Genomic DNA, 23522 nt, shown 5'->3' on the forward strand with positions numbered 1-23522 from the left:
AAGGCACCATCTTGGAAGTGGATCCTTTAGCCCCCAGGGAGACTTCAGATGAAACTGCAGCTTTGGCCCACATCCTCATAGCAACCTCTTGAGAGACCTGGAGACAGAAGTACCCAACTAAGCTGCTCCTGAGTTCCTGACCCAAAGAGAGTGGGATAATAAACGTTTGCTATTTTAAGCTAAGTTTGGGATATTCTGTTATGCGGCAACAGATAACTAATACACATTTCGAGTGTTCAAATGCCACACGTAGCAAGCGGCTGCCATACTGGACAGCACAGATGCAGAACATTAGAGAAGAATCCCACCACTGTAGAAGGTTCTACCAAATACACTACCCTAGAATGCGAGCACAAGGCAACTCCATTCCTGGCAATTGGGCAGAGTATGTAGAATACAGTGGGCTTTCTCTGATTTTTTGTTGAATAAAAGGATTACTAAATCAACATTGGCTGGACACTGGAAATCTGCAAGGTGACCTTAGTTTGACTCCCTGCAGATAGGGCGTGGAAAAGAAGATCTCCACCACTGGCTGAGTGCTCACATGCAGGGCATGTGCCAGACGCTTCATGCAGCCACCCAAGGTCACGCAGTTCCTGGACTAGAACCCAAAGCTGTGGAGTCCCAGGCCTGGACTCAACTTCCACTGTACCATCACAGCTCAGGAACCCTTCCCATACCAGGCCTTCTTCTCCTGAAGGATGCTGACATGGCACAGACTGGGATGGGTGAACAATACCAGAGGTGGCATGGCACTAGATTCATGAGTTGCTTTGAAAACAGAGAGAGGGAAGAAAAAGCAGCAGCTCCAGAACAGTCACCAGCAGCTAATCTGCTCAACGACCACAACAAATGACCCCCCACCTGCTGAAAACTACCAAATAAATATCTTAAACCAGCCCTAGGACTGTTAGAAGCAATCACCTCATCACCTGAGGCAATTCGTGACAAGGACAATAATGCCTTACGCAGGGCACGTTTCGTGCTGGGCACTGTTCAAAGCACCTTGGGGGTTACTAGCTCATTTAGACATATAAGTGGGTAGAAGGGTAGGAGCAAAATGAAACTCCTGGGGAAAAAACCCCCACTACTTCAGGAAACTGGTCACTGGGCAGAATAGGTCTGTCTCCATCACTAATGCCTACTGAATCTCTTTCAAAACAACTGGAGGCTGTCTCTGGGCTCTGTCATCCAGCTCCAGGAAAGAAAGGTCTATAAAGGCGGATGTTCAGGTTTTATCACTTCTCTGGTCCCTCCAAAGCCCCAGCAACAACTTGCAACTCTTAGTTGGGTTACGGATACCACCAAGATAAGCAGGATGATTCTCCCATTCTTGCTCCTCTGATTACAGTAACTGCATTAAACATTCACTCAAAAGGACTGGAGCAATCCCAGTTCATCACAGAAATGGGCCTTGGAGTTGGCAAAGAGGACACAAGCTTTGTGAGGGAGAGTCCCAGATGGTGAGGGTTTGGGTGGAGGGCACATTAAGGGACTGGGGCACCAGCACCAGAGCAGAAGGGACCACCCCAGATCAAAGCAAACATGGGGCACTGAAGACTTACTTGGTGGCTCGTTCCGAGATCCTCACTTCCAGTTTGTGGCTGTCCACAACGTGACCCTAAGAAATAAGACAACACAGCTTGTCATTCTGTCCTCCCAGAAATACGCACTTGCCCCCTTGCCATTCACCACTGCAGGCCTCCCTAGAGGGCCAGGGAAATTTCAGAGGGAAGATGTTCCCAGGCAGAGGGGCCAGCTGGAATCAAGGACAGAACAGCTTCTCCTGGAAATGGCTCATGCTGAGCCCAGGTAGCAGCTGGCGGTCACAGAGACCCAGCCTTCCAACATCCTCTCGAGTCATGTGTGGGCCTTGACCTTTACACCATTCAAGGGGCATAGAATTTTCCATAGTGTGTAAGGATGTGCAGGCAAAGGAAGCCCCTTCGGTCTGGCTTGCAGACAGAGTTCGGGTTAGACTGTATGGGCTTAAAAAATAAAAATTTCTAAACCACAGAGGACTTGCAAGGAAAGCCAGGCTCTCACGTGGGTCCCTTAAGGCAAAACTGGCATATTAGCAAAACTACCCTAAAAAATCCTTTAAATCTCCCATAAAATACACCACATGTAGATTCGTGTAAATAGTTCTTTGTGGAAATATGCACATATATATGCACACAGGCAGGTACAGAACCTAACACTGTCCATGTGTGAGGTGGGGTTTTATTATAGAATCCAGCATCATGTGGCAGAGAATGAAGCACTAAACGTGCAGAGCTAAAATTCAGTTATGTGCCTTGATGGCATCTAATAACGAAGTGGCATTTCTGGCATCTCTTAAAAAAAAAAAAAACAACAAAAAAACCCCCTAGAGATCTGGTATTGTTGTAATCTGCCTCCCCACGACGCAATGACTGGGTGAAGCCAAGAAGTCGCTGCTCCTTTAGACAGGGCACAAGCACCTGGTTTTGTTCTGGGTGATGCCTGCCTCTTCACCCCTTACACTGCCTGCCCCCACTGGCCCCCATGGGCATGAGTCTACAAGCCCTGGTGGAGAACAGAGAGCCTTTCGAAGAGAGCAGAAGCCCCGAAGGGGTCCCCTCCCCATCATCCTACCCAAAACCAACTCAGCCCCTCATGAAGTTGCCTTGAGCCAAGGTCATCAAAATTCTACAAAAACATATTGGCTAAGGGCCGGGTTACATTTCCTATAGCCCTGAAGCCTTCCCCCTGCACAGGAAGCTCTGCTAGGATAGGGAGGTAGCCCTGTTTGGGCATCCTTTCCACACTGCAAACAGCCCAGCTGGGTCTGGCCCAGGCGCACCCCTCAAGAAGAGAATGAGGGAAGGGGTATGGTGTGCAGCCTGCCATGCCCTGGCTTGTAAACTTGGCCTGATTCAACTCTTATTTTACCTTCACATTGCTTGGCCTCATGCCAGGCAGACCACGTCCTCCTTAGTGCAGTACACACAGACACATGACATTCTGACTATGGCTTCAAAGGGCCCCTGGACCCCTTGGAGCCCTTCCAGAGACTTGGGTCTAGAAGCCTGTCCTAGAGGCCTGGTCATGAGCACTCTGGCTGCAGAACGAGGGAAAGGCAAGTGCTGGAGGGGAACAAGCGGATCTGCAGAGAGACAGAGAAGTGTGTGGGAGGGCACTGCTCCTTGTCCCTTACCACCCAACGCCTTCGGGATGTAGGGCACCAGGGCAAGACTGTTGAGGACACCATCTCGAGCACAGGCCTGGCTCACTTTGAGAAGGTGCAAATCCCAGGCTGTCCGGCTCCCTGCAGCCCCAATTCAGGTTCCCTCTTGCTACCGAGGGCCCCAGTCTGATCTTGCACTTCTGAAAAGGACATGTCCAGACACCTCGGAGTTTGGCTCCCTTGTCCCCACTGCCTCCACCCCTGCCCAGGCCAACACCCTTTCCTGCTTGGACGACTCAATGCTCTCTCACCTGCCTCCCTATGATCCGCTCTCTGCAGAGCAGCTGCAGAGATTGTCCGGAAGCATAAACCAGTCCCTTCCCAGTGTGCTCCAAGCACTCTGCCAGAATCTCACTGCCTTATACTGCATTCTAGTCCTTAAATGGCCTACAAGATCCAGGTCTAGGTACCAACCACCCCACACCAACTCCTGCCTCTCAAACATACTAAGCTCACTCCTACCTTAGCAGCCCTGCCTCAGTCCCTTTGTACGTGCTGTTCCTCCCTCCTAGACTGCTCCCCCTTCAGATCTTTAGGTAGCTGACTCCTTCTTGTCAATTTTTACCTCCTCAAAGAGGCCTCCCCAGACCACACAATGCAAAGTAGCCCTCCCAACCCATCACAGTGCCTTCTTTATTTCCATCCAAGTGCTCCTCATGGCCTGGTCTTGTGTATTTATTCAGAGGTCTGCTCTGCCAGTCTCCTTGAGATGTGGCACAGAGATGGAGATTAATGAACACACTATAGTGATGACAGAGTGCTGAGAATGGGTCTCAATTTTTCTTAGGCTACAGTTCTCTCCTCCCTAGACAACTAGAGGAAGTGAAAGGCCCAGGAAAATATGGCCTAATCCGCATTCCTGTTCAAGTTCAGGAGTGCTGACAGACAGCCCCCACCCCAGGCACCACCAAGTGCCTCCAGGGACCTCAGCCGAAATCCCCACCTTACCTGGAGCTGCTTGAGAGCCTTCTGGGCCTGCTCTGGCTTCCTGTATTCCACAAATCCAAATCCCATGGAAAGCAGCTCTCCTGAAGGAGGCAGAAATCACAGGGGTGAGGCAGGTGGACAGGAAAGTGAAGAAAGCATGAGCCCAAGTGCAAGGGTCTCAGCAGGCCCCTGGACGCCCACTCTTTTCTCTCTTCCTCACACCTCTCCTTCATTCCCAAAAAGATTTCCACTCCTGGCTCGACATGTATTACCAGTCATCTTGAAGAACCAGCCAACAAAGTTATATAGCTGTCACCTGAGGCCCAGTTGACTATTAATTAACAGATGATTGACATGATAATTAACTTCGTAATAGAATTCCACCTTTGGGAGGGAGAAGGAATGAACAGGGATGACCATCGCTATGACAAGCGACACAATGTCTACCTAGGCAGTCCTCCTCTTCCACACATTATGCGGAAAATGAATATATGCGTGAAAGCCAAATGCACCAAAGACTTACTCTTTACAGGTAACACTGGCCATCCAATTACAGCTGCTCCTGAATTTCAGATACCAAGTTCCGATGAGGAGGGGGGCTGCATTATGCAAACCTCTCTGGTTTGTATATATGTACAACTGTATAATTCAGGGGAGCAGGTATTGTAGAGGGCATTTGTCTGATTACGCCTTGACCTATGTCACAGAAGGTGACACACGCCTCCTCCCCTCCCTGCATATTACACAGATATACTTATTTTATTCTTTGTTTTTTTTTTCACAGTTGAACTCAGAAGACTGGCTCAAGTCTGATGGGTCCAAACGACAAGCAAGATTCATCACCTTTGACTTGCTCACTGGCCCCATCTTTGCATCGACTGTATTGTTCGTAAGACTCAAGCCCCAACCAAGTGGGCTTCTTGCTTGCATTTCCATTCACTATGGAAATGTGCTATATCAGATGAGGCCCCGAGGCAGTAAGGAAGTCCACGAACTGTCCAAATGTGACTCTCTCTGTGGGCCACAGAAGAGAGTCTATGACAGAACTGTCAGCAGCAGGCAGCGCCACCCTGTGACAACCCTGACCATTGGTTTCTTGAGCGGATGTTGGAAAGCTCTCCCTGGGAGAAGTCAAGATTAAAGGTGGTGGTGGGTGGTGTCTGCGTACACAGGACACTTAGAAAGCGTGTAAGACTGTGTGAAAGGTAGCTACGGAAAGTCTGGTTCATCACCCAATCATTGATGCTGTGCAGACCCACCACGCGTGAAGCGTGCTTTCCGTGACCTGCAGCAACCCTCCCAGGTATACAGGCTGTTTAGTCCCCTCCAACTCTGATGGAGGAGCCTGGTGGAGCAGGGCTCTCCAACACAAGCTCTTAAGAAAGAGAGCGCACGAGAGAGGTGCTCGCGACACTGAAAGATCAGGCAACTCTTTCTAAAGTACGCTGAAGAGCACTCCTGAGGGCTGGAGGCAGGCTCCATAGGTCTGGCGGCAGAGAGGGGCCCGGCAAGCCTGTAACCCACAGGGGCAGCCCCGGGCTGGGCAGCACCTCTGCCGGCCCGACTGGCTACCTGGAAGTCAAGGGTCACCTCCTTTCCTGAAGCTCCTGCAACCAAGCCCTCAAATTGTTTCCTTGGTACTTAACTGCCTTTCTTATGTTCCCAAACTAGCCCTGTGGCTCCCAGAGAACAGGATGTTATAGTGCCCCCTAGATTTCTATGGTGACATCCTAATCCCCAGCATCTCAGAATGTGACCTTTGGAAAAAGGCTCTTTATAGAGGTGATCAAGTGAAAAGTGAGGTTGTTGGGGTTGGGCCCTGAGTCCATATGACTGGTGTTCTTTTAAGAAGGGGGACGGAGGGCATCTGAACACAGGACAGGCACAAGCCAAGAGAGCACCCCATGAGTGTGAAGACTACCATTCAGAAGTCAAGGAGACAGGCTGGGGCAGGCTCTTCACAGCCCACACAAGGAACCAATCTGCTAAAACCTTGATCTTGGACTTCTATGCTATGTGGAGATGCCTGTGCTGGGCTCCAGTCCCTCATCACCCAATGCTGTACCCACCAGCTTGTTTCTGTGCCAGGACACAGCTCTGGCTGACTCACGTGGCATCCCTGCAAATCCTGCCATGTGAAAGGGATGGGATGGAACAGCTGTGAAAGAGCAAGAACGTGTGGCCCGTCCATCATATGTAGGGAGCCAGGGCTGGAGAATAGACAAGCAGGGGCCCAGGGCCTCATGATAATACCAGAGGCCAAACGGAGAGATGAGGGTGGCATCTGTAAGGTGACCCACAGGCCATGGAGATACATGGTTCATGGCTCAGTGGAATGTTCAGAAGGTTCTATGTCTGGGTTGTTTCTCTCGGAAGGGAAGTGGGAAGGCCTGAGATAGGTCTCTTCCTGCTCTTCTCTAAGAAACTTCCAAAGCCCAGAGGTGCTAGGGGAAAAGCAAGGCTTCTGCTATGGTAGTGTCACTGTACACTGGTGGCACATCAAAAGTACTGCTCGGAGACCATGGGACAGTCCAAGGTGGCAGAGTCTAAACTCAGAAGAACCTGATGTGCATGGCTGCCTCTGAGGGTGACAGTGCTTCAGTCCAAGAGGGCCTTCAAAATCAGCAAGCAAAAGTTACCCCTACCCCTACCCAGAGCCACAGGTTCTTTTGGAATTATCCTTTCTGAAGGCAGTTTCCTAGGGAATACCTGCTTTGTTCTTCTTCTTGGAAATGGAGCAGCTCTTCACCATCCCTGCTTTGGAAAACACCTGGAAAGGAATGTCAACATGCATCAGCAGTATTTCTAGGCTAATCCTGCAACAAGTACAGGAGCATCTGGAAAGAAACTGCGTATGTGACCACAGGCCCCAAGATGGAGGGAGTAACAGCAGAGTCGATACCCAGACTGTGCTTAAGATACAGACACTTGGGCAGCCCAGGTGGCTCAGTGGTTTAGCGCTGCCTTCAGCCACGGCATGATCCTGGAGTCCGGGGATCGAGTCCCGCATCAGGCTTCCTGCATGGAGCCTTCTTCTCCCTCTGCCTCTCTCTCTCTCTCTCTCTCTCTGTCTCTCATAAATAAACAAAATCTTAAAAAAAAAAAAAAAAGATACAGACGCTTAGGAACTCTCTCAATCTGAAGGTCTGACCCTTGGACTATCTCACTTGTCCTAAACAGATCTTTAAAACCACTCCATGGGAAGATTCTCCTAACATCCCTATTTTACAGGTGACGAGACCAAGGCACAGACGGGACAAAGGACTCGCCCAGGGTTGCACCGCTGGCCAGGAATGAGGCCGGGATCCACAGGCAGGCAGTCTGACCTTAACCCAGTGGCACCATGTGGTGGTAGGGGCCTGTGGGCTGGATGCTGTTCCTGCAGAGCTTTCAATGGGCTTATGGCCCTGGGACCGTAACCGGACATCCTGAAGCTCAGTCCTCACAGCTATGCAGGAGGCACCTGGACAACATCATCCTGGCCGTGCCTCCCAGCTCATGAGTCTGAAGCCTGGGTGCATCTTCCTGATGACATTCCCGTACCAGACCCAGGAGAGCCAGCACACTGGAAATGAACACCAGCTACAAGCTGCTTTCGCCTAGTCGAAGCAATCCGTCACAGCTAGGGCGTGCCTCTTTACAAAAGCAAACTCAAACTGAACCAAAACAGATTCAGGAAGCAGCCAATGATAAATCCAAGGGTGGGTCTCCAGCTGCTCCAGACAGTGAATCTTTGCCCTTAAGATACTGCTGTGTTGGCTGAGGTGCCCCTCTGCCATGGCCACTCTTCTGGTCTTGCAGGAGGATGGTCACATGACAGAGACTTAGCCAGATGGCCTCAGGGTGGAGGCTCTGACCTCTTGCCTCCCCAAAGAGGAGACACCTCAATCTCTCCCTCCAGTTGCAGGCTGACCTCCTTTCCGCCTACCGAGCCACCACCTTCCTGCCTCTGGGATTCTGCAGACCCCCATTCTCCCTCTTGAATCCATCTGTGGGATTTTGGAACTCCAAAGAGTTTTTAGAAATCAATTAGTTCAATCCTTATGGCCATCTTGTTTTTTCAGAACCAATCCATGGCTGTCAGCCTGCTAATAATTGCTGATTTACGCATTAAAAAAAAAAAAAGTGTCAAACCCAGTTCATAGAAATGAAGAGTCTCCCTGTAGCAGTTCTCAGACCTGCGGGGGGAGCTTGCAGACCCTAATCCTTTGGAATTGGAGGCCCCATTTCCTTATCTCTGGCCAATTCCTTCCCAATGTCCCCCAACCCCACTCAGTGTAGGACCCGCTTGACATTTCCCAAATACCTACTTGGAGATGCCTATCTTTTTACCCTCTGCCCTCCCTCTACCAAGAATGCAAAACCTACACCCTATCCAGGGATTACAGGCAGCGCTGCCCCACACTCATTCTTGTGTCTTCTGTATGCTCTCATCAGGCCAGAAGGTTGTGCTAACATTTGCTTTTGGGTAGTTAACATCACAGAAACAATGGGAGGGGGGAGCTTTGTTTTCTGAATGTACAATGCTAACGAACGCAGACTACAGCTTTCACACTGCATGTGCCTCCCTAGCCGACCTGACACGTCCCCTTCCATGTCTGTGGCTGCCCCTCCCAGCCCCCAGGCTAGTCTGCCCACGACTCAAACCCCTGGGTGAGATGCCTACGGGACAGCCCAGCAGGGATGTCAAGTGGCTGGTGGCTGGTTGTGAAGCCCCGTATCAGCACGAACCAGATTTACAGGCAGAATGTGCACAGGCACCACATCAGGAGAGGGCCTTCCCCGCCCCACCACCCACCCTCCGTTCTTAACCATCACTCACTCCCTTTAGGGTCTCCTCCGTCGTGCTGAAGTTGAGATTTTTAATAAACAGAGTACACCCAGGGAGGCTCTCTTCCTCCTCTTCCTCTTCTTCCTCTTCTTCTTCCACTTTTGCTGGACAATCCTCAGCTCTTCCTTCTGCTGGCTTTTCACCTTCTGGGGTCTCATTGTCTGGCACAAGCCCCCCCCCCCCCCCAAAAAAAATCCATTAAATGTCAAATCCATCAAAGTTCAGGGGCCTAAAGCACAGAACCTGCTAGACCAGAGAAGTGCCACCACTGTGCGGGCAACGTGGGGAAGGGGCACTGATTCCCAGCTGGTGCGGGGCTCTAGTCCCTCTCTGGGGGCAACAGGGGAAAATGGGGAAGGTACAAGGCTGTCCTGCCTCCAGCCTCTTTTAAAGAGAAAGAAATGTGAAAGACAGACCAGAAGTCTGAGCCTTGGACTAACCCACGCTAATCTGAACTTCAAAATAAATTACTGCATGAACTGTTTTATTGAACCACAAACTTCTGTAACATGTTACTTTTCTGCAAAAACAAGACTGAGTGAACTCTCAAATTAAAATGTGACTCAAAACTTTTGAAAAATTACCGAATGGGAGCAAAACTTAGAACATTCTAAATACCCCATGAACTTCAGGGATGTTATGTTCAATCAGAATTCCCAATATACATAACTTCAAGTAGCCATACATGTTAAGACCGTGCCTTATCTATACCCAACAACATAAATTCAGAGTTGTGCATGACAGTAAAAAATTAATAATAATAATAAAAAAACCCAGTAAATACTCATAAGAAGGACACTAGGACACATGCAGCGCCACCAAAGGTTGGGATATGTGTTCATTAAATATGTTTCCAAAGAATGTGTGAGAACACAGAGCGACACTTAGGATATAAAAATCACAAGAAAAGTTAAGACATGAAACAATGAACAGCATGAGCCCAATCAGGTTCCATACAGTTTCTGAGAGATATGTGCAGGGAGCAAAAGCTGGAAGGGAACACTGAATGTGCTCCTGGGTGTTTCTGGAGAACAGGATTACAGAGCCTTCCTGCCACGGCTATTCAGAAGGAAAAGCATCTTAGGAAGAAGGAAGAGCAAACAGGAGATTGTGCATCAGCAGGCCAGTGTGCGTGGCTGTTACTCAAAGCCAGCCGTGGTGACTGCAGGTGACAGAAGCCTCGGAAAACTGTGCCTAGTATCTTGACCTCTTAGAAGTCCTGCTGTGACAAAATGCGTGCAGTTCAGGTCAACCTCCCCAAGTCACATAATCGGGGTCCAGGGTATCCTAACACCCCATACAAGCTTCTGAAGCTCCTCCACACCCTGGGGAAACTGAACCCCACCTTGGAGGCTCTACAAAGCGGTCATGAGACGGCACCCTTGCACCCGTGTGTTTCTGAGCGGGGGGGGGGGGGGGCCTGTCCCTCTGCACGGATCCAAACCTGCCACATCCTGCCCGACACTGGCCCCTCGGAGGCAGCTCTGCGAGCCGGCTCTAGGCTGACAGACACAGCCCTCTCCTCCTGCACACCTGCACTCCAACAGTTCAGGCTTCCGGGGGTCCAAGCCCGCTCCCCACCCTCATGCCGAGTACTCTAACCGTCTCATGTCTGTCTCCCCTGCCCCTTCTGAGGCAAGCTTAATGCTTGCAAGTCCTAATTAAGCTTCAACCGCTTTGTCATAAAAAAAACCCTTTCAAGCCCCGATGGTGACGGGCGGCAGTGATAATGTTGTCTGTTTCACATCAGTTGAACAGACAGCCTTTGCCCCTCCTGCTCCCCTGGAGGTGAACCCAGAACCCAGACTCTCACTCCAGGACAAAAAAGAAGAAATCAACACAAAGGCTCCTCCCCCACCCAAGAAACTCACACAATTTACCCAACAAGGGACTCCATGGTGTGGCCATTTGTACTCAATGTTCAAAGCAAAGCAGGGTGGACAAAGTATTGCTAATGATGGGGAAGCAAAGCTATGCAAAGTAGCTAAGACTTCGGGTTCTGAATGAGAGCTTCAATCGCACTGAACACCATGACCTTCAGCCAGGAATGACATTTCCACCCCACTGACTCCTTGCATTTGCCAATTCGGAGATGAAAGCAGGGGGGAGGGAAGGCTGATTAGACTCCCCTCTCCCCCCCCCACGCGCCAGGCACCAGGCTCCATGCCCCAGGTGGACTGTCTCATTAATGACCACGGTAGCCACATAACAAAAAGTGGGCAGCTCACGGACAATGCTGGAGGTTGCTGCATCTGCACCATCAATCTTAAGGATCTTCAGGTTGGGAGAGAGGTTTGGAAGACCAAAGAAAGAAATTCTTCTTAAAGAGAAAACAGCGGTGGGGATGATGGTGATCAAGAAGGCTCATGGCTAGCTTCAGGGGGCAGCCCCTTCTTGATACCAGCCAGCTGCTGCCATGGGAGGTCAGGTTGGTGCACTCCTGCATTCAGGTCTTCCAAGAGAAGCTGAAAATCCATGTTTTGACAGAAAAACCCATGCTGTTTAAATCTCAGCAACTAACTCAATGGCCTGCCGCTTCTGTACTAGGCAGTAGTCAACCAATAAACCAACCAGCTCATTGGACCTTTGCTCACTCCTCCCCAGCACACCCAGGTCGCCAGCCCTCCCAAGGGCCCAGAACCCAGCCAGTCCCCAGTGTCCTGGGGGTTCAAAGCCTCACCAGGACACAGCAGCTTAGGGGAACCCGACCCCAGCCTGCCTCCCTGCCCTACAAGCAGTGGCTGCCCTGCTTCAAAGAGCTATGTAAAAGGTCAGAAGCACCTGCCCAAGAGATGTGATGTGTGGGTTTAGTGAGAGCGGAGCTGAGCTGAGCTTACACTTAGGGTTGGCACCCCAGGAACAGCAGATGGATCCTTATCATGGCGAGAGAGCTGCCCCTGGCCCCTGCCCGGGCAAGAACAAGGGCGGCCGGGACCTATTTCCTCCCCAGGTGCACGGCTGGCCTAGATCACCTGGCTCCTCCAACTGCTAATAGGTCAACCAACAGCCCTGACCCCCAATATCTGGGAGGAACATCCAGCTTGACATCAAAGACATGATTAAATGTGGCCTGGCCATCCTCCAACAGCACAGAGGTGCCTGTTGTTTCTATAAACCTCTGTGTCCCTAGCAACCACCTGCCTGCACCTGTAACTGCCCTTGGGATGCTGGGAGAACTAACAAGACAAGGGGGCTGGTCTTGAGATCTGCTGAAAACAAGGGGCTTGGAAAATTGAGAAGGGGCCCACAGACTAGCCAGGAATAGCACAGAGATGTGAAATGCACACAAGCCTTAGGAATGAGTGGCCTGGTCAGAGTCCCGGTGATGCTACTCACTAGTGGTGTGGGCTTGGGTGACTATGTGGACCCCTACCTCAGCATGCTCATCTAGAACGTGGAATTAAACATGCTCATGCATGGATGCGTGCACATACCTACACTCTGCTGGGTTGTCTGGAAATACAAGTGTCCGCTACTCCATCTGCACGCAGGATCTCCAGTGCAAGGCATCACTACCTCTCATCTGGATGACAAGTGGCCACCTTACTCGTCTCCCCTGAGCACTGGTCTCTGGCCTGCTAGCTTGTCCCATCTGTTCCCTTTCCCCCACTACAGCTGCACAGGCCTCTATTCTGATCGCTAAACCTAGCCCTACCACAGGGCTTTTGCACTTGCCGCCCCCCTCTGCCTGTTCTGCTCTCATCTTCTTTCTAGACCTGCCTTCTCATCAGGTCTCAGTTCAGTGTCCTCCCCTCAGAGCACTTCCTGTCCACTCCAGCTCCAGAGGTCTCCAGCCCAGGTCCAGCCACTCACCATTCACATTCCCCTAGGCTCAACTCAAATCCCTTATCCCATTCTGAAATCACCTTGTCTGTTCACTTCTCTGTGTCCCCCAACGAGCAAGCGAGCTCCTTGAGGATGGGACCCCTTCTGACTTGTCACCACTGCATCCCCTACACCAGGCCCAGAGCAGACACTCCCAAATATTCGTGGATGACGGCTACGTCCAGCACTTGGCATGTGACTGGAACACAGTTGGCATCCCACAAATGGCACTTAGTGTGACCAAGAGGAGCTGTGGGGTCATAGCTCAGTGTACAAGACATCAGGGCTGGTGGCTCTGGGTGCATCCGGCTCTCCCTATAGTTCACAAGTCACTAAACATCTCTGTGCTTCCTTTTTGTGATCTAAGACAGGGAATAACTTTAAGAGGGCCCCCCCTTGCAGGATGATCAGGATAATTAGAGCATAGAAGGCTATCAGAACAGTGCTTGGGGGTGGGGGTTCCTGGGTGGCTAAGTGGTTGAGCATCTGTCTTCAGCTCAGGGCATGATCCCAGTGTCCTGGGATCGAGTCCCACATTGGGCTCCCCGCAGGGAGCCTATTTCTCCCTCTGCCTCTGTTTCTGCCTCTCTCATGAATAAATAACCGAAATCTTAAAAAAAATACAGTGCTTGGGCCTATGGTGATCTAGAATAGTCTCACTGGTCTTAGCATCACCCCGACTGTCCACATTGCACATGCTACCAGCCAGGCCTTGATGAGAAATCTGGGGGCAAATGTCACAGACCCCTAACCCCGCAGCCAAGAGAGGGAGGCAGTGGCTATCCACAGCCCATAGGTCTCTCCCTGCAGGGTGGGCTGCCCACACCACACCTCAGTGTCTAGGGGGACCGTGTCCCTGCTAGCCACATCCCTGGGAAGGGCTCCTGCTCCCAGAGCATCCAGGCCAGGCTCTATTGGGGCCCAGGCCCACATCCATGTCCAGAGAGGTGTGGCGTGGAGGCCAAGTGTCATGGCAGCGAAAGCCAAAGGTCATTTTTAAAAGCACTTCTGCTCCTGGCCCGAGTGGGGAGACAAAGACAAGAAAGAAAAAATGAGATCCTGTGAAACTCAAACAGATGTTTGCCAACAAAATCACCAGGAATCAGAGAAAGAGGGAAGAAGTAAAGAGGAGAGCAGGGTTAGGCCAGAGGGTGGGGGTGCATGGTGGGGGCGGGAGGGCAGGATTTCAAAGCAAGGTGGGCTGGAGGGGGCTGGGGCAGGCAGAGGAGAATGTGCTTCCATCTGTAGTTAGCACAATAAAACCCAGTCACGCATCACCACATGGGGCTTTATTATAATCAGGCCGCAGAATTTACTGTGGCTCCCCCCCCCCCCCCAGCTCTGGGCGCTGAAAGCTGACAGCAGAGAAGACCGTTATCAGTTGCAAGCAGCTTTCCAGGACCTCCCCCGACTCTGAGCCCTTTATCTGGAGGTGAGGGTCTTGGTTGTGGGGAGATAAAACACACGGTCCCCCTCCCTTGAGACTGGTACAGAGAACGGAGAGCTTTCCAGAAAGGAAGGGAGGGGTAGAAAAATAAAAGCTCCATCCACTCCACTCCCCACCCCCTTCCTTCAGGGCTGAAGAAAGTCTCTGGGCTGGGGGGCTGACTGAGTCCCCATGCACGATGGGGATCCGGAAGCTTCAGGAACAAGGTGGAAGCCTGGGTGTGGGGGGAGGAGCAGGTGAAAAGGAAAGGCCCCAGGAGGCTGGGGCGGGGGCTAAGTATGCGATCTGTGGAAGAAAAGGAACAGAAAGGGCAAAAAGAGGCCCAGGAGGTGAGCTCTGTGGGAATTCACCTGGTGATGGGGGACTCAGCAGGCCTTGAAATCAGTCCAGACAGGCACAGCTTCCCGTCTGAAATCCAGCCTGCAGCCGAGCCCCTCTGCCCAGCTCCGTGGCCTCCTTTGTGTGAATCCCATCAGCCCAACGAGGCAGAGCCTGTCAGAGGGAGTCTGTCTGGGACGCTCTCAACACGGCCACACAGGCCCAGTGAAACAGGGCACACAGCACTCTTAACTGCAGACTCAGGAACGTGGTCTCTGCAAAGCCTCCTCTCAGTGAGCTCCAGAGCGTTTCTGGACGCAGGGCCCACTCCTACTAGGAGTGAGACATCTCAGCTGCCCCACCTCTACCCAGCCCTATCTGTCCCCCCACCAGGCCTCTTCAGGGGAAGAGGGTCTGTGTTGGCACCCACTGGGGTCACCCCCACTCAGCATATGCTGGTGCTCACAGCTAAATGCCAGGCTATCCACTCCGGCTTCTGCTGCCAAATGCACGAAAGGAGCAGAGTAATGATGCTTTACCTACAGCACCTCACCACACTCTCACCAACGTCCTGAGAGGTCAGCATGGTCATCATACCCATTTTACAGATGCAGAAACAGCCTCAGAGGACAGTGGCTTGCCCAGCCACAGGGCTGAGATGACAACAAGGAAGATGGCAACTTCCACAGAAGCTCTGAGCTGCACAGAGAGGAACCCAAAGTCCCTAGTGCAGGGCCAGGCATGGAGTAAATGCCCTTGGGTCCACTTAGCACCATGCACTGCTCTCCTACCAGGTGCCAGGCACTTTGCTGGGTACTGAGGTTCAGCAGTGAGCAAGTGTGCAAGGTACCTGCCTTGTGGAATAGACTTTCTAATAGGCAGTCAAGCAGATGGACACCAAGGAAATGAGCCTGTCCACACACAGTTCCAGGAAGTAGGAAAGGGTTAGAACAAAGCAAGGGGTAGCTCGTGGTGTAGGCATCAATTGGTACCCACGGCAGGAGCTGTGACTATCACTGTCATGGGTGCTGGTACCACCTCTACTCCACTGACAAGGGATGAACGCTGGAGCACATGCCCCTCATCACTAAGATCCTACTGTGTGCTGGAAGTTTGGGACACAAAGACAGATAACCCAGCCCCACCTCCTGCAGGCACAGACAGGTGCAAAAACCCTTCTTCCTGCATTCACCCACTCCATCTACACATAGTCAAGCCCAGGCTATACCTGGGACCTCATAGAGGACAGGGCACCCAATAGCCAGCGAGCTGGCCACTCCTTGCCCTCGTGGTTTGTCAACTGCCAGAGATAGATGTGAAGCAAGAAAACCAAATGAATAGAGTACAAACCATGACAAGTGTTACAGAAGACCAGAGCAAGGGGCCACACCAGGACATGTGCATACGAATGTGGCCACATGGTACCAGGCTTAGTGGTCCTGCCAAAGCAGGTGGGAAAGGGGCCCTCCCTTGTGGCAAATCTATGCACCTGAAAGGAGGACTGGCTTTGGCCAAAAGATACTGTTCAAGTTCAGGATTAGCAAGTGAGGCGAACACTAAGGCAGCTGATGATTTTGGGGTGATGGCTAGTTAAGAAAAACACATGACTGTGTCAAGACAATTCTTCTTGATGGTGGCAAAAGTGGGATTTGAAGGAATCCTGAGCCAATCTGTGGACAAAACTAATTCATCAACAGGGGCTGGTGAAGGGTTCTCCAAGGTTCATACCAGTAATCAGTAACCCTGAGGACCAGGGAGGCTCCCAGAGCTGCAAGATGCAGACGAAAGAACTGCCCTCCCTGATTGGAACAAAGATACCAGACCAGGGGCTCCCAAGTGCCTTGTGCTGACTGGGCTAGTCCTAAAGGTTTCAGACTCACGACAAGGTGACACATGCAGACAGCCCAGGGAGGTTCACAGACAGTGAGTTCTGTTCAATGAAAAGTCTATTCTTTAATCTGAGAATTCTGCTTGCCCCATTTTTGCTGTGAGACACCTTTTCTGGTAAGGATGGAAATGGTAGATGGGAGACTTATTTTTTCAATTTATATTTTAATATGTGGGTAACCCTATGGGAGGTTGTGAAGGAAAGTGGGGGATACTGTGGAGGAGCAGAGTCCTAACAGCTGGACAACAGGACTGTCCAGGGCTTTTCAAAACTTTTCTGAAGGTCTCAGATTCTAGGATATGGTCCTGGTCCCTACAATGAGCGCTTCTCGCCCCCTAGGGGGCATCTGGGGAACACTGAGGGAGTGCGGGGTGGTGTTTTAGGTTGCAGTTAAGCACTGAGGGCATTCCCCAACATTCAGTGGGCAGAGGCTGAAGGTGCAAAATGACTGGCAAGGGGGAACAGTGCTGCCCCCGTGCCAATGGCGCCCCCTCCGCCCCCAAATGTGAAGCATTAGCTGGGGGTGGGTCATCCCTGTCCCTGACTCAGCGACCCTTTCCTGCCCTGACCTGGCCTGCCCTTGCAGTCATTCGTGGCCAGGGGACATTGTGCCATTCCAAGGACCCAGAGAAGTTATCTCCCCTCTGCCAGCTGCCCTCACTGGCCAGGCATCCTGGCGGATGTATAAAATAAGAAGGTTCCTACCTGCTCTGTTCTAAATCCTACTGATAGATTCTCAGGGTCTTTTTCAACCTTTAATAGACAAACTGAAAAGTTGCCTCCTTTATGCAATGCCCATAATTTCTATGCTCTGATTTTAAGGACATTTAACCTGGCTATAAGGTCCAAGAGTTTGAGATGCGCTGATCTCCAGGACAAATCAAGAACTTTAAACCAAACATCTGACAGATTTTAGTGTAGTACCCAGCCCTGCCACCTCCCCTCCCTCAGCTTGCCCACTGCCCCAGGACACCCTGATCTCAGCTCTTACAGGTTTCTGGCTCCGCCCTGTCTTCTTCTGCAGGTCCTGCTGGTGGATCTTGGGGTTCCTTCGTCTGCGGGGCTGAGCTGGAGAAGACGCCCACTGGAGCCCACTCCAGGTACAGGGGGGTGTGGTGAAACTGTAGAGACCGGGCAGGGGAAGGGCTCAGTTCCTTCTGCAGAGGAAGAGCCTGAGGCTCAGAGAGTATGGGCACCTCCCCCCAGGGAATGGAGCCAGCACAGACTGGCACACTCTGTGCCACGTGATCCCAGAGACCACCACAGGGGCCCCCTTGCTGCAGCTCGGGGCTCAGGGGACAGGCTTGAGCATCTGTTGTCACTGGGCACATTTGCGTCTGCTTGTGTTTTCTCAATTGGGGAATGGAGGGGAGTGGGATGGGGAAGCAGGATCACTGATGAAGTACATGTCCGGGAGGAGGTGTAGTAGGGCTGTCAGAAACACATATTCTCTCCCTCCCTGCCCTTACACCACAGGCAAGGCAGGCACACATGTGTATGTACAGAGTCTTTCCTTTTAAAAACAGGACAAACCAACATTGATAAATAGTCTGCAGAGTGTTAGTGTCTGATACAGAGAAGCTACTCATTGTGGGTAAATGTTGCCCCTCTGCAAAGATACATCCACTTCTGAAAGCCCAGAACCTGTTAATGGGACCTTATTTGGAAAAAAGATCTTTGCAAGTATCATTAAGTGAAGGATCTTGAGATGAGAGCATCTGGGTGGGCCCCAAATCCAATGACAAGTGTCCACACAAGAGGAAGGCAGAGTCAGATCTGGGACAGAGGAAGACCACCATGTGAAGATAGAGACACAGACCGGATAGACACAGCCACCAGTCAAAGGACACCTGGTGCCTCCAGAAAATGGCAGAGGCAGAGGAGGATCTCTTAGAGCCCTCAGAGTGAGCAGGGCCCTGTGACAGTTGGCTTCAGACCTTGGGCCTCCAGAACCATGAGACAATACAGTTCTGCATTGTGGCCGTTTGTAAGAGAAGCCACGACTAAAACACTATCATAGATGTGTATGTACACATAACTTCTTTCTCTCTTTATCAGGAAACAGGGGACAGCCCTCTTACAGAAGTGACTGTGTACTTATTGTAAATCCTAGATATCACAGGAGCTCCAAGAATGATGGTTCCAATTCATACAGGAAAGGAAAGCCAAGGGAAGCCATAGTGAGGCGACAAACGTGCTTCCTGGAGGAGGTCTAGAGCAATCCTCTCACGTGCTCCTGTCCTGAGGTGTTCTCAGGGGTGGGGTCATACTTAGACCATGTCAGAGAAGGCTGGTTTGTACACAGCAACGCACCAGCCAGGTCTGCACTAAGGCTGCCTGCCGGTAATCGGCCCCCTTGGCCCTCTTCTGAGCAGGCCCCCAGCAGCCCTACCTTGGAGTAGGCCAGATGCCTGAAGGCCTTTCGGGCCTCCAGGGGCTCCAGGAACTCCACAATAGCAGTGATGCCGCCCTCGGGCAGGAGCACTCGGCCCAGGCTGCCAAAACGGCCGAAAGTCTCCTGCAGCTCAGCCACCAGGGTGCCCGCTGGGAGGTTCTTAACCAGGATCACAGTCTTGCTTCGCTCGGCCGCGGCCTGCAGGGTAGAAATCAATACACATGGGCAACAGGAGGGAGGATCCCCAGTCTGACCCCAGCACCGATCTGCGATTGACTCCACACCCGGAACCTCTCAAGTACCAGGCACTTGGGGAGGGGGCCCCCACTACCCCACTCTCTCAGGCACGGCACTCCAGGGGTAGAGACAAGGGGTGAGGGCTCCAGCTCTAGAGCCTAGATCAAGTCTCAGCCCCTCCACTTCTGAGCCACAGCAGATTCTAACAGTGCTCGTGAAAAGCCCTCACTGGACCCACCCAGACTGTCAATGCATCTCAGTGCCAACAGCCTTTTCCTGGAACTGGGGAGAGCTTACTGCCACACGGGGCAGGAGGGAAGGGCTGAGAAGTTAACACCATGGGAGCAGCCTAGGCGCTCAGGACTCGGACCATCCCCTGTCCTCTGGGCGGGACAAGCATGAGGAGTGAGTTCTGCAGTGTTCTCCCAGACAGACCTCAGCCCCTGCACTGTATCAGCAGTTACTGTAATAAGTATACCCTATACTAGTCTCCTTCCCCTACCCCTTTCTTATCAGTGTTCTCCGCACTGGCCAGTAAACAACATGCACTTGAACCTCCATCTCAGGGTCTGCTTTAGCGAGAAGCCCAACCAAGACATTAGATATAAGGCCCTGAGACACATACTTAACTCAGCCTCAGCCCCTTACCTAACCAAGGGCAACACCTATTTGACAGGATCACTGCAAGGAAGGATTTAATTATGTGTGTCAATATGAACCACGTGCACATCATATATACACCCTGTAAACGTCACAGATTAGTTTATTGAAAAACCATGTAGCAGAGGAATACAGAAGAGGCAAGACAGAACAGCAGAACTCCAGGCATATGGAGCATCTGAGCACAAGTCTCAGCGTGGCTAGGAATCCAACCTGAAACCCTGGTTCAGCTACTTGCACCCTGGCCTCTGTTTTTTCAGCAGCAAAATGGGAGGTTAATACCCATCCTCTAGGCCTCACTGTTGCTCTGAGGACTGAGTGAGGCAGGTGAGGTGGAAGCCATCTGTAGATGGGAAGGGCTGGGCCTCAGTGGGCTTCAGGTGCAACTCAGGCCACAGAGGACAGAGGTCAGGGGTGTGAGCTCTGGGGCTGCATTCTGATCCACGACTAGCTGTATGACCCAGAACATGTGTCTTGGCCTCTTTTGTGCCTCTATGGGCCACAATGGGAGCATAGTAGGGCTGCTTTCCAAGGTTGTCACGTGAGTGAAATGAATACTGAGACACAAATTTAGAGGAACACTTTGGTGAGTCCCAGTAAGTGTTAGTTGTCAGTATCTTTACTTAACGTATCTACCACCCCTTCCATCCCAACTGCCTACTTGCAGTAAAACCAAGGGCCTGGCAGCTGAGGAGTTTCAGGAGTTAGAAGCCGAAATTTAGTCCAGACTCCTGCCACAGGCTCAGTGTTAGACCTCTAGTCACTACCCCTAACTTCTCTCTGGGCCTCAGTTTCCCAGCCTGTGAAAGGGAGGGGAGGATGTGAGGTGGTCTCAGTAGGCCCACTAAGACTTAACCATCCATTAATCAAAACTCCTACCTGGTGGAGAATGAGCGGTCCTGACCTCTCTCCTACCTGGTCCAAGGAAGGTTCAAACCCCCCCATCAGATCATGGATGCTCTTAATAAGGCATGGGGCAGCAGGCATGGGCTGTGTGGGGGCCCGTCATCTGTGTGCGAAAGCTGCGAGTTGTGAGCTAGCCGCCTGCACACAGCCTCCAACAGACACCATCCGTGTCAGATGGGCCCTTATCTGAGCCCATGTGACATTTTCTCTAGAGATAATTTAGGGATTAGTAATAATTATCCTTGAAAGGCCTGATCCTAAACCCACCAGCATGTCCTGGATCAGAAGCCCCACCTTCGGCTCTCTAGCAGCTGGTGGCTTGCTGAGCTGGTACCCACCTGGCTGAAGGAGTCCAGACTGACCCCGTTATCAAGGAGGAAGCGCCGTACTTCTTGGACAAGCTGCGTCTCTCCCAGGGCCACGCGCACAGCCACACTTCCCTTGGTCTCCTGTGGGATGAGAGAGGGGAGAGGCCCTGTCATTTGGCAGGTTGGTGACAGGTCAGCTGTCTCCCCCACCAAGGCCCCTCATGGACCTACTGTGATGTCTTGGCTCCAGCTTGTGTCTCTCCCAGTAAATCAGGAACCCTGGATCTACCTCTCCAACTTCATTTCTCACCCTCCATTCCAGCCAAGCAGGCCAACCTCATCCCCACCTTGGGCCTCTGCATCCATTGACTTCTGCCTGGTGCGTACCCCATGATCCCTCCCTTCCATTCAATTTCTGCTTAGAGGTTACTCTGACTAGTGACCCTCATTCTCACACCCTGCCTGCTGTTCAGGTTAAGGTTCCTTGCCATCACTGGCATGCTGTGCTTGTTTACGAGCCAGTGTCTTCCTTCTCTGGAAGCCTCTAAAAGAACAAGACTTTCTGTGTGGGGTATGTGAGGGATCTGAAATGGCTGCACACTGCCTAACTGGCTAAGGCCTGGAGCTGAGCTGCCCAACATGGTAGCCATGAGCCACATCTGGCCACTTAACACATGAAATGTGGCACACCTGAATCAAAAAGTGCTCAGAGTATAAAACATGCACTGGATTTCAAATACTTTATGATGGAAAAAAAAAAGCAAAATATCTTGTCATCTTTTATATTGTGTATTACATTGAAATGATATCTTGACTATGCTTTGGCTATACTGAATTAAATAAAACAGAATACAAAATGAATCTCGCCTGTTTCTTTCTGCTTTTTAAGAAACGTGGCCACTACAATGTCTGCAAATACACATGGGGCACATATTCTAGTTCTAATGAACAATGTGGACTTTATGAGTGCTGGGCAGGAGTAAATGACAATGGGTCAGCAGTTTATGGACCAAAACCATGGCTATCCTCTGCTGACTGGATGGAAAACATACTCCGAGGTTTTGCCTAAGATGGACTTAGCAATGGTGTAACTAAAGACACATGCATTTTAAAGAAGCTGTGTGATCTGAGGAGGCTGGAGAGCTGGATGGGAAAAGTCAGCAGGAATTGAGTTTAACTTTGACAGGAAGAGAGGCAGACTCCTCTTTCCTCATTTCAAAGACTGTGGCTGCCCCAGGCAAGGGACTGGCTGCAACAACCGTTGGAGAAGTGTGTGACAGGGTTCAGGGCACAGGCACCATGGTCAGACCTGGTGTCATCCCATCTCTGCCTTTTTCCAAGTGTGTCACCCTGGGCAAGTTGTTGTGTGTCCCTAGGCCTCAGTTTCCTCATCTGGAAAGTGGGACAGCAAGAGCACCTCGCTCAATGGGCTGTGGTGAGGAGCACTGCCCAGGTGAGTCTCTCTGACTTGGCTCCACACAAGCCCAGTAGAAGCAGGCCTGGAGTGTGGACAGGGTACTTCCAGAGAAGACCCCAAGGATGGTCACACCTTCAGCCTGAGGCCCAGGGCTTATAAATGACCCCAGAACAATGGTCCCTCCCCTGCTCCTTCTGCCCTTGTGATTGGCCCAGAGCCAGGCATGTCAGACGGGATGTCCACTCACATGGTCAAACACTTGACTCTTGGTAGCATTATACTTCTGTGCAATGGCGTCGGCCACAGCGTTTGGGCCCATGAACAGCGTGTTCCAGTTGTGAGAGCTGAGAGGCAGAGGCAGAACAGGGAAGTCAGACCAAGGCTGAATGAGCAGAGTATTTTCTCAGATGCAAAACATCAAAGAAATAAGCTCATCATCATCCGTCCTTCTAAGCCCCAAAGACTTCTCCTCCTGCCAACTTACCTAGCGCAGGCCAAGTACCCAGGGCCTGGAGATGTCAGCAATGATGATGTGATCCTTGACATTTACATTTGACAAGCACTAATTTTGTGCACTAAGCACTTTGCTTATATTAACTCATTTAATTCTTACAATATCAAGAAAGTAAGGCACCACTGTGATCCCTCCCCCATTAAGCAGAAAAGGAAAGTGGAGCTCAGCAAGGTCATGGATGAGAGGTGAACCCAAGGAACCAGAGCACGCGGTCAGCTGGAGGGGTGGGGCCCAGAGGCTGGTAAGGACCTGGAGCTGTTGGCTTTGTCTTTAGATTCTTTCTTCTTCTTATAAGATGATCCTTGGGTATCAGTGTCCTCACTGGCTTCTTTCTTGATGGTGGATGGTAACACATGGAGCATCCTGCCCTGGAGGGGGATGATAAAAAGGGAGTAGTGAGGAAGGGGGAGGTAACACTAGAAAAAAAAGAAGAGTTTCTTATATCCTACTATGGCTGTTTAAAATGACCAGGTCCAAACTCTTCTTCTAGTTTCTCTCCCAAGTGGTATTTCTGGGAACATAGAGCCTATTTGCTCATTTGACAAAGAGTCTGAGCATCTATGTGCCAGGTGCTGTCCTAGGTGCTGAAGGGCCCTGCCTTCGGAGAGCTACCCTTCACCAGCTTCTATAAGGTGGTGGCT

At 51.3% G+C, this 23522-nt stretch overlaps 1 protein-coding gene across 2 annotated transcripts in view; it reads right to left on the bottom strand.

Annotated features, from left to right (window-relative positions):
- The window catches only part of RBM19 (RNA binding motif protein 19), a 126877-nt gene that overhangs the window by 82826 nt on the left and 20529 nt on the right, over positions 1 to 23522 (bottom strand). For both annotated transcript variants that reach the window (XM_077875760.1, XM_077875759.1), the window contains 9 exons: positions 23131 to 23249; positions 22615 to 22711; positions 20981 to 21091; positions 18837 to 19037; positions 17436 to 17565; positions 8958 to 9127; positions 6845 to 6905; positions 4157 to 4236; positions 1566 to 1621 (listed from right to left, as the gene is read on the bottom strand). In XM_077875760.1, coding sequence (XP_077731886.1) covers positions 1566 to 1621; positions 4157 to 4236; positions 6845 to 6905; positions 8958 to 9127; positions 17436 to 17565; positions 18837 to 19037; positions 20981 to 21091; positions 22615 to 22711; positions 23131 to 23249 — 1025 coding nt within the window. The remainder of the gene's footprint in view (positions 1 to 1565; positions 1622 to 4156; positions 4237 to 6844; positions 6906 to 8957; positions 9128 to 17435; positions 17566 to 18836; positions 19038 to 20980; positions 21092 to 22614; positions 22712 to 23130; positions 23250 to 23522) is intronic.

This window comes from Canis aureus, chromosome 27 (assembly GCF_053574225.1).
Source record: "Canis aureus isolate CA01 chromosome 27, VMU_Caureus_v.1.0, whole genome shotgun sequence".
NCBI classification, from domain to species: domain Eukaryota; kingdom Metazoa; phylum Chordata; class Mammalia; order Carnivora; family Canidae; genus Canis; species Canis aureus.